The sequence below is a fragment of the Micromesistius poutassou genome (assembly GCF_964030765.1).
Source record: "Micromesistius poutassou genome assembly, contig: SCAFFOLD_6182, whole genome shotgun sequence".
Taxonomy (NCBI): domain Eukaryota; kingdom Metazoa; phylum Chordata; class Actinopteri; order Gadiformes; family Gadidae; genus Micromesistius; species Micromesistius poutassou.
In genome coordinates, this window is record NW_028177270.1 from 1 (window position 1) to 11,586 (window position 11,586).

The following is an 11,586-nucleotide window of genomic DNA, read 5'->3' on the forward strand; positions in this document are numbered from 1 at the left end:
TGGGGGCCCAGAGCAGGGGCTAGTGGGGGCCCAGAGCAGGGGCTAGTGGGGGCCCAGAGCAGGGGCTAGTGGGGGCCCAGAGAGCAGGGGCTAGTGGGGGCCCAGAGCAGGGGCTAGTGGGGGCCCAGAGCAGGGGCTAGTGGGGGCCCAGAGCAGGGGCTAGTGGGGGCCCAGAGCAGGGGCTAGTGGGGGCCCACAGAGCAGGGGCTAGTGGGGGCCCAGAGCAGGGGCTAGTGGGGGCCCAGAGCAGGGGCTAGTGGGGGCCCAGAGCAGGGGCTAGTGGGGGCCCAGAGCAGGGGCTAGTGGGGGCCCACAGAGCAGGGGCTAGTGGGGGCCCAGAGCAGGGGCTAGTGGGGGCCCAGAGCAGGGGCTAGTGGGGGCCCAGAGCAGGGGCTAGTGGGGGCCCAGAGCAGGGGCTAGTGGGGGCCCAGAGCAGGGGCTAGTGGGGGCCCAGAGCAGGGGCTAGTGGGGGCCCACAGAGCAGGGGCTAGTGGGGGCCCAGAGCAGGGGCTAGTGGGGGCCCAGAGCAGGGGCTAGTGGGGGCCCAGAGCAGGGGCTAGTAGTGTCTCTGGACCAGTGGCTACTCGTCTCCCAGAGGCCCTGAGATCTCACCGTGACCCCCTAGAGGGGCCCGCCCTGAGGGGGCCCGCCCCCTGTGGGCTCCTGCTTCTGGGTCTCAGAGGGGGGGGCCGGGGGGGTTCTGACCCCTGCTCCGAGCCAGCTGGCGGGTTGCCGTGCGGACCGACACGTGTGTGTGTGTGTGTGTGTGTGTGTGTGTGTCACGACCTCTGACCCCCATGACCTCTGTTTTTTTCGTATATGTCTTGCGTGCGCTATCTAAAAGAACACACACACACACCAAACACTTACTCTCTCAGCGTCTTGACCACGGTGGAGCGGGCGGGACCTCGCAGGGAGTCCATGATGAGGATACAAGGCCTGGGGAGGGAGGGAGGGAGGGAGGGAGGGGAGGTTAGGATGGACCGTCGTCATGGAAACACAACAGAGCTGTTTCCCCCGGCCCGGTGGGGGGGGGGGGGGAAGGCCGGTGGCTGGTGGGCTGGTGAGCTACACACACACACACACACACACACACACACACACACACACACACACACACACACACACACACACACACACACACACACACACACACACACACGGGGAGCGACCCTGCTTTCATGTCCCTGCGCTCAGTCCATGAACGGCACGGCCGCCGGTACAAATGACGCGCCTCAGACACAGTGAGCGGCTTAATCATAGCCATACGGCAACTAACGATCTATTCTATCTATCCATCCATCTATCTGTCTGTTGTGGCAACCCGGCCCGGTCCCAATCAACGTGATGCAGAGCACCTGAGGAAGACCTGCTTAAAAGGACAGGCCTCCACGTCCAGTCGGGGGCTCTCTCTCTCGTGGCTGGGGTGGACGGAGAGAGTCCAGCCGTTGTGGCTGCGCCACCCGTTTATCGTTGTGTTCTTTTACAGAAAGACCCTTTATTGTTGGGATTAAACGTGCCGTAGTGGCTCAACATCTAAGCGATTCGCGTGCCGTTTTAAACCAAGGCGGGTTTTCACTCCCCGAGGCGGGTTACCACTATACCACTATCTATTTCACACGCCCTCTTCAAAAAGAAGGTCGTGGCGATCGAAACAAAGGAAAACAGGACACTGAATGGGTTTTTTTTGTCTGTTGACTTCATGAGGGCACGCTGGCGGCCCCTAGTGGCGGCCAGGGGAGAGCTGCAGACGCTTCCCCTGGCGGCCCCTAGTGGCGGCCAGGGGAGAGCTGCAGACGCTTCCCCTGGCGGCCCCTGGTGGCGGCAGGGGAGCACTGCAGGCGGCCCACTCACTGTTTGCAGACGGTGGGTTTCTGGGCCCAGCCGGCCCCGTCGTTGATGGTGGCCTCCTCCTGGGAAGTCCCGTCCTCGCTGCTCTCGTCCTGGACCCAGAACACACCGCAGCCCCCGTCACAACCAGTCTGGTGCACCGATTAGTGATTGATGGAAATGATTGACTTTAAACAGAAGGAGACTCAAGAGACAGAAGGAGACTCAAGAGACAGAAGGAGACTCAGACACAGAAGGAGACTCAGAGACAGAAGGAGACTCAGACACAGAAGGAGACTCAGACACAGAAGGAGACTCAGACAGAAGGAGACTCAGAGACAGAAGGAGACTCAGACAGAAGGAGACTCAAGAGACAGAAGGAGACTCAAGAGACAGAAGGAGACTCAGAGAAGAGAGAGGAGGAGACAGAGAGAGAGGGACTGATTAGAGTGCGAGAGAGAGACAAAGACAGACACAGAGAAGAAAAGAGTCTCTCTCTCTCTCTCTCTCTCTACCGGGCAGGCGCTGTGGGCGTCGGAGAAGCTGAAGACGTCATCCTTTGCGTGCGCTGAGCCGTAACACACACTGATCCTGTGGAGCTCACCTGCACAGGTGGGAGAGACACACACCGTTACACACTGCTACACACCTCACCACAACACAACACACACACTACGTTACACAAAACAAACACACAAGCTGCTACACACCTCATCACAATACAACACACTATGTTACACAACACAAACACACAAGCTGCTACACACCTCATCACAATACAACACACACTACGTTACACACCACAATACAACACACAGTCTGTTACACACCACAATACAACACATTCTGCTACACACCACAATACACACCATGTTACACGCCACAATACAACACACTGTTACACAACACAAACACACAAGCTGCTACACACCTCATCACAACACAACACACACTATATTACACACCACAATACAACACACACTGTTACACACCACACCACAATACAACACACACTATGTTACACACCACAATACAACACATTCTGCTACACACCATGTTACACACCACAATACAACACACTGTTACACAACACAAACACACAAGCTGCTACACACCTCATCACAACACAACACACACTATATTACACACCACAATACAACACACACTATGTTACACACCACACCACAATACAACACACACTATGTTACACACCACAATACAACACACACTACGTTACACACCACAATACAACACACACTATGTTACACACCACAACACAACACACACTACGTTCCACACACAACACACACTACGTTCCACACCACAACACAACACACACTGCGTTCCACACACTGCGTTCCACACCACAACACAACACACACTGCGTTCCACACCACAACACAACACACACTGCGTTCCACACCACAACACAACACACACTGCGTTCCACACCACAACACAACACACACTGCGTTCCACACCACAACACAACACACACTGCGTTCCACACCACAACACAACACACACTGCGTTCCACACCACAACACAACACACACTGCGTTCCACACCACAACACAACACACACTGCGTTCCACACCACAACACAACACACACTGCGTTCCACACCACAACACAACACACACTGCGTTCCACACACTACGTTCCACACCACAACACAACACACACTGCGTTCCACACCACAACACAACACACACTGCGTTCCACACCACAACACAACACACACTGCGTTCCACACCACAACACAACACACACTACGTTCCACACACTGCGTTCCACAGCCCGGCCGTCACTCACTGGTGTACTGCGGCTCAGGGTCCGCCTCCTGGCCCAGCAGCGGGGGCTGGAGAACCCCGTTGGTGAAGGCCGCCCTGTGATTGGTCGACGCCCCGTCCGGGGGCGGAGCCCACGCGGGGTTGTCGTGGAAGCCGTGAGACAGCGGCTGATGAGGCGGCGGCGGCGGCGGCGGCGGCGAGTGCGACAGCTCGTCGGAGGAGATGGGACGGCAGTGGTCCACGAGTGGGCACTCCTCCGACGGGACGCTGGGGGCGTGGTCTGTGCTGTGGGCGTGGTTCGTGGGCGGGGCCTGGTACAAGGGGTTGGGCTGGAACTGGGGCCCCTGGAGGCCCGGGAAGCAGATGACGGCCAGGTACCAGTGGGCCCTGAGGAGAGGGAGGTCACCGCGCTCACTTTGAAACACAACGCTTGCTGCCACTCAAGCCAGAGGGAAGCGCAACTCTTTAGGACTCTTTAGTTGTAGTACAACGTTTGTCTGTGCAATGCTCTGAATTCTACTTGGATTCACAATCTTAAGCGCTTCCCTCTCAAGTCTCAAGAACACGACTTGCAGTTCTATGCTTTCAGGTCTATAGATGTAGTGCTATGCCTGTAGGTCTATAGATGTAGTGCTATGCCTGTAGGTCTATAGATGTAGTGCTATGCCTGTAGGTCTATAGATGTAGTGCTATGCCTGTAGGTCTATAGATGTAGTGCTATGCCTGTAGGTCTATAGATGTAGTGCTATGCCTGTAGGTCTATAGATGTAGTGCTATGCTTGTAGGTCTATAGATGTAGTGCTATGCCTGTAGGTCTATAGATGTAGTGCTATGCCTGTAGGTCTATAGATGTAGTGCTATGCTTGTAGGTCTATAGATGTAGTGCTATGCCTGTAGGTCTATAGATGTAGTGCTATGCCTGTAGGTCTATAGATGTAGTGCTATGCCTGTAGGTCTATAGATGTAGTGCTATGCTTGTAGATCTATAGATGTATTTCCGTTGTTTGTAGATCTATAGACGTAGTTCTGTGCTGGTAGATCTACAGATATAGGTCTGTAGCTGTGGCTCTGTTCCAGACTCACGACTCGTTGATGGGGACGAAGATGAAGTCCTTCTGGAAGAGATCCACGTGGCGGGTCCACGTCTTCACCCGGTTGTGTTTCCTCTTCTGTATCCTAGCAACCACAGAGACAGCCCGATGTCAATAGAAGCAATTTCAAACCTTAATGTTCTCCACGAGAAACCAAAACGCCTAGGGGTGGTGGAGGGGAGGGTAGTGGAGAGGGTGTTAAAAAAGGGTGGAAGAGAGGGTGGAGACGAAGGTGGAGGAGAGGATGGTGACGAAGGCGGAGGAGAGGGCAGAGGAGAGGGTGGAGGACAGGGCGTAGGAGAGAGGCGCGGATGAGTGAGAGGGCGGAGGAGAGGGCGGTGTCTCACGGCAAGTTGGTGGCTTCCGGAGCGTTCCTCCTCTCCCGCTGGTTCAGGCGCTTGTAGAAGAAGGAGCTGAACACGTGGCTCCTCTGGGAGTCCTCCTTTTTCAACCGCTCCAGGACCAGGTACCTGGAGGAGGACCAGCGGACGTCACGGTGAGGGGGGGCTGCGTCTGTACAGCGCGTCTCTGACCGGCGGCCACTCGACACGCCCTTCACTCAACACCGCCTCACATTCACCCGTTCATGCACACGTTCACACACGCCGACGGCGGCGTCAGCCTCTCGGGGCTCGACGGCCAGCGGGTCAGGGAGCGGTCAGCAGGGTGAGGAGGAGGGCGTCTCGCTCAGGGGACACCTCCACACTCACGGCTAGGAGGAGGAGGAGCCGGGGATCGAACCGGCGACCTTCCGGTGACCAGCCGACCCCGCTCTACCTCCTGAGCCACGTTCCACCCTCAATACCGAGGAAGGGGGGAGCATCCCTTCACAAACACCGCCACATCTCTGAGACCCCTGGGCCCAACATGCAGGAGCCCGGGGGATGGTGAACTTCTGGACCCGGAACCCACTTGAGATAAAAGTCTAGGATGACGTCGTTGAGGAACTCCCCGTCGGTAAGGCAGTGGAGGTCTTCGTTAGTGACACTGATGCCTCCTTTAGCGGGGGGAGGGGGGTACACCATCAACCTGGAACACACCACATCAGCCAGTCAGGAGGCAGGGGACGGAGAGAGACACACGGAACACAAACCAATCAACGGTCAGGAGACGAGCAGGGACGGAATATCAACCAGACAAACAGGAGACGAGAGGATGCAAACTATCAAACCAATAATGAGAATAATAATAATAATCAACCAACGATAGATAGAACAGATACAGACTCACAGCCCAACCAATAGAAACCCCGTTTGATCTAGTTTATCCGTGGAAGGAATGATTCCTTCCAGGATAAACTCAATCAGCCCTACAGACCAGATGCCCTCCCTCCCTCCCTCTCTCTCTCCCCAGCCCTGCACCCCAGCATCCCCGTGTCCACGGCGACGGCCCACTCACTTGATGATGGGTCCGGAGAAGGTGGGCTGGATCTCCGCCATGTCCTCATCCTCCTCGTCGTAGAAGGCCTGCTGGCGCGTGGCCATGCGCGTCCGGACCGGCGTCACCCGCGTCACGCTGCCCACCGCGCCGCCCTGGCCCGGCTTGGACTGAGGACCACACCAGACACAAGTTAGGGACCAGCGACCACACCAGACACAAGTTAGGGACCAGCGACCACACCAGACACAAGTTAGGGACCAGCGACCACACCAGACACAAGTTAGGGACCAGCGACCACACCAGACACAAGTCAGGGACCAGCGACCACACCAGACACAAGTTAGAGACCAGTGACCACGTGAGACACAAGTTAGAGACCAGCGACCACACCAGACACAAGTTAGGGACCAGCGACCACACCAGACACAAGTTAGGGACCAGCGACCACACCAGACACAAGTCAGGGACCAGCGACCACACCAGACACAAGTTAGAGACCAGCGACCACGTGAGACACAAGTTAGAGACCAGCGACCACACCAGACACAAGTTAGGGACCAGCGACCACGTGAGACACAAGTTAGGGACCAGCGACCACACCAGACACAAGTCAGGGACCAGCGACCACACCAGACACAAGTCAGGGACCAGCGACCACACCAGACACAAGTTAGGGACCAGCGACCACGTGAGACACAAGTTAGGGACCAGCGACCACACCAGACACAAGTTAGAGACCAGCGACCACACCAGACACAAGTTAGGGACCAGCGACCACGTGAGACACAAGTTAGGGACCAGCGACCACACCAGACACAAGTTAGGGACCAGCGACCACACCAGACACAAGTCAGGGACCAGCGACCACACCAGACACAAGTCAGGGACCAGCGACCACACCAGACACAAGTTAGGGACCAGCGACCACGCGAGACACAAGTTAGGGACCAGCGACCACACCAGACACAAGTAGTTAGAGACCAGCGACCACGTGAGACACAAGTTAGGGACCAGCGACCACTCGAGACACAAGTAGTTAGAGACCAGCGACCACGCGAGACACAAGTAGTTAGAGACCAGCGACCACGCGAGACACAAGTAGTTAGAGACCAGCGACCACGCGAGACACAAGTAGTTAGAGACCAGCGACCACACGAGACACAAGTTAGGGACCAGCGACCACGCGAGACACAAGTTAGGGACCAGCGACCACGCGAGACACAAGTTAGAGACCAGTTAGCGACCAGCGACCACATGAGACACAAGTTAGGGACCAGCGACCACACCAGACACAAGTTAGGGACCAGCGACCACACCAGACACAAGTTAGGGACCAGCGACCACACCAGACACAAGTTAGGGACCAGCGACCACGTGAGACACAAGTTAGGGACCAGCGACCACACCAGACACAAGTTAGGGACCAGCGACCACACCAGACACAAGTCAGGGACCAGCGACCACACCAGACACAAGTCAGGGACCAGCGACCACACCAGACACAAGTTAGGGACCAGCGACCACACCAGACACAAGTTAGGGACCAGCGACCACGTGAGACACAAGTTAGGGACCAGCGACCACACCAGACACAAGTTAGGGACCAGCGACCACACCAGACACAAGTCAGGGACCAGCGACCACACCAGACACAAGTTAGAGACCAGTGACCACGTGAGACACAAGTTAGAGACCAGCGACCACACCAGACACAAGTTAGGGACCAGCGACCACACCAGACACAAGTTAGGGACCAGCGACCACACCAGACACAAGTCAGGGACCAGCGACCACACCAGACACAAGTTAGAGACCAGCGACCACGTGAGACACAAGTTAGAGACCAGCGACCACACCAGACACAAGTTAGGGACCAGCGACCACACCAGACACAAGTCAGGGACCAGCGACCACACCAGACACAAGTCAGGGACCAGCGACCACACCAGACACAAGTTAGGGACCAGCGACCACGTGAGACACAAGTTAGGGACCAGCGACCACACCAGACACAAGTTAGAGACCAGCGACCACACCAGACACAAGTTAGGGACCAGCGACCACGTGAGACACAAGTTAGGGACCAGCGACCACACCAGACACAAGTTAGGGACCAGCGACCACACCAGACACAAGTCAGGGACCAGCGACCACACCAGACACAAGTTAGAGACCAGTGACCACGTGAGACACAAGTTAGAGACCAGCGACCACACCAGACACAAGTTAGGGACCAGCGACCACACCAGACACAAGTTAGGGACCAGCGACCACACCAGACACAAGTCAGGGACCAGCGACCACACCAGACACAAGTTAGAGACCAGCGACCACGTGAGACACAAGTTAGAGACCAGCGACCACACCAGACACAAGTTAGGGACCAGCGACCACACCAGACACAAGTTAGGGACCAGCGACCACACCAGACACAAGTCAGGGACCAGCGACCACACCAGACACAAGTTAGAGACCAGTGACCACGTGAGACACAAGTTAGGGACCAGCGACCACACCAGACACAAGTTAGGGACCAGCGACCACACCAGACACAAGTTAGGGACCAGCGACCACGCGAGACACAAGTTAGGGACCAGCGACCACGCGAGACACAAGTTAGGGACCAGCGACCACACCAGACACAAGTTAGGGACCAGCGACCACGCGAGACACAAGTTAGGGACCAGCGACCACACCAGACACAAGTAGTTAGAGACCAGCGACCACGTGAGACACAAGTTAGGGACCAGCGACCACTCGAGACACAAGTAGTTAGAGACCAGCGACCACGCGAGACACAAGTAGTTAGAGACCAGCGACCACGCGAGACACAAGTAGTTAGAGACCAGCGACCACGCGAGACACAAGTAGTTAGAGACCAGCGACCACACGAGACACAAGTTAGGGACCAGCGACCACGCGAGACACAAGTTAGGGACCAGCGACCACGCGAGACACAAGTTAGAGACCAGTTAGCGACCAGCGACCACATGAGACACAAGTTAGGGACCAGCGACCACACGAGACACAAGTTAGGGACCAGCGACCACACGAGACACAAGTAGTTAGAGACCAGCGACCACACGAGACACAAGTTAGAGACCAGCGACGACACGAGACACAAGTTAGGGACCAGCGACCACGCGAGACACAAGTTAGAGACCAGCGACCACGCGAGACACAAGTTAGAGACCAGCGACCACGCGAGACACAAGTTAGAGACCAGCGACGACACGAGACACAAGTTAGGGACCAGCGACCACATGAGACACAAGTTAGGGACCAGCGACCACACGAGACACAAGTTAGAGACCAGCGACCACACGAGACACAAGTTAGGGACCAGCAACCACATGGGACACAAGTTAGGGACCAGCGACCACGCGAGACACAAGTAGTTAGAGACCAGCGACCACATGAGACACAAGTTAGGGACCAGTTAGAGACCAGCGACCACACGAGACACAAGTAGTTAGGGACCAGCGACCACACGAGACACAAGTTAGGGACCAGCGACCACATGAGACACAAGTTAGAGACCAGCGACCACGCGAGACACAAGTTAGGGACCAGCGACCACGCGAGACACAAGTTAGGGACCAGCGACCACGCGAGACACAAGTTAGGGACCAGCGACCACGCGAGACACAAGTTAGGGACCAGCGACGACACAAGACACAAGTTAGAGACCAGCGACCACACGAGACACAAGTTAGGGACCAGCGACCACACGAGACACAAGTTAGGGACCAGCGACCACACGAGACACAAGTTAGGGACCAGCGACCACGCGAGACACAAGTTAGAGACCAGTTAGAGACCAGCGACCACATGAGACACAAGTTAGAGACCAATGTTAAAGGTCGGAACATTTCCGATCAAATAAAACGCTAAATTGTGTAACCACGCTTTGCATTATGGGACGGGGGATGAGGCCATGGCCATGCTGCCTAATGCCCTCAGCAAGACGCTTTGAAGAAGAGCATTCACCACACGGCATCCTCATATTAAATGTACATTTGAACGTGGAAGCAACAGATTCTAACAAGTCGACGAGAGGCGTGGATGAGGAGGGGCCAGGTCCAGAAGCAGTCTCCTCCACTCCCAGAACTCCTCCTCACCTTCTCCTCCTTCTCCTTGGTGGCCTTGTTGTAGTTGACCAGCCTGACGTTGGCCTCGTCGAACAGCAGCTTGGCGGGGAAGTCGCTGAGGCCGTTGGTGCGACCGATCTCCCCCAGGATGTCCTCCAGGATCATCTGCTCGTTCATCGTCAGGCCGTTCTCGAAGATCAGCACGATGTACTTCTCGTCCGACTCTGGTGGTGGCACACACACACACACAGTCACAGTCACGACACACACACACAGACAGAGACAGAGTCACGACACACACACACGTACAGAGAGTCACGACACAGACGCACACAGAGTCACGACACACACACACAGACAGAGAGTCACGACACACAGACACAGTCACGAAACACACACACACAGTCACAGACAGAGTCACGAGACACACACACACACACACACACACACACACACACACAGAGAGAGTCACGACACACAGACACGCAGTCACGACACACACACACACAGGCAGAGTCACGACACACACACACACACAGTCACCACACACACAGAGTCAACACAAACACACACACACACACACACACAGTCACGACACACGACACACACACACACACACACACACACACACACGTCACTTCAAACCCCGAGCAAGACCTTACTATGTATAATTGAGTACTTTTTTTACTTCCCGGGCAGCCACAGCCTGGGATGAGCCCCACGGAGGCCGGTTTGGACGCTAAGCTAAGCTAAGCTAAGGCACTCGAAGGCGGAAGGTGGACTTACGGTCGCCGGCCGAGTCGTACCACTGGCCGCCCTTCTCGCTGGACATGTTGAGCTGGGAGCGCAGGCGCAGGCACTCGCCGGGCGTGGTCTGGAAGAAGAGAACGGGCAGCTTCCTCACGCTGCACCACTCGCAGCTGATCAGCTCCGACGCCCGCAGGTTCACCTCCAGGGCCTCCATCTCCGCCGCCACTGGAGGGGGGGGGGGGGGGGGGGGGGGGGGGAGAGACGTCATGTTAGGGTAACGTCATGTTACGTTAGCGCCATGTTACGTGAACGCCGTGTCATGTTATTCTAACTCCATGTCATGTTAGTGCTGTCATGTCATGCTAGTGCCATGTTATCATAGCGTCATGTCATGCTATACTAGCGCCATGTCATGTTATGCTAGCGCCATGTTATGTTATTCTAACTCCATGTCATGTTAGTGCTGTCATGTCATGCTAGTGCTGTCATGTTATGCTAGCGCCATGTCATGTTATGCTAGCACCATGTTATGCTAGTGCCATGTTACGTTAACGCTGTGTCAAGTTATTCTAACTCCATGTCATGTTGGTGCTGTCATGTCATGCTAGTGCTATGTCATGTTATGCTAGTGCAATGTTATGCTAGCACCAT

General features: G+C 55.9%; 1 protein-coding gene across 1 annotated transcript; it reads right to left on the reverse strand.

The window, feature by feature from the left end:
* Positions 1-513: 513 nt before the first annotated feature.
* Positions 514-11,155, reverse strand: LOC311376623 (sentrin-specific protease 6-like). The gene is made up of 10 exons (XM_084491144.1): positions 10,972-11,155; positions 10,216-10,409; positions 6,113-6,261; positions 5,627-5,743; positions 5,062-5,184; positions 4,707-4,799; positions 3,646-4,010; positions 2,346-2,434; positions 1,855-1,943; positions 514-939 (listed from the first exon to the last, which is right to left on the reverse strand). Exons 1-10 carry the CDS (start codon positions 11,147-11,149, stop codon positions 867-869), a joined length of 1,470 nt encoding a protein of 489 aa, XP_084347270.1. The 5' UTR covers positions 11,150-11,155; the 3' UTR covers positions 514-866.
* Positions 11,156-11,586: the final 431 nt, after the last annotated feature.

What these genes read in the sequence shown, in the direction of transcription:
- LOC311376623 (XM_084491144.1), bottom strand. Translation starts at nt 11,149, where the DNA reads ATGGAGGCCCTGGAGGTGAACCTGCGGGCGTCGGAGCTGATCAGCTGC. An exon ending in ATCCTAGACTTTTATCTCAA is followed by an intron (nt 5,185 to 5,626) that starts GTGGGTTCCGGG and finishes GTCCTCCTCCAG; the next exon opens with GTACCTGGTCCTGGAGCGGT. An exon ending in CCGGAAGCCACCAACTTGCC is followed by an intron (nt 4,800 to 5,061) that starts GTGAGACACCGC and finishes TGTGGTTGCTAG; the next exon opens with GATACAGAAGAGGAAACACA.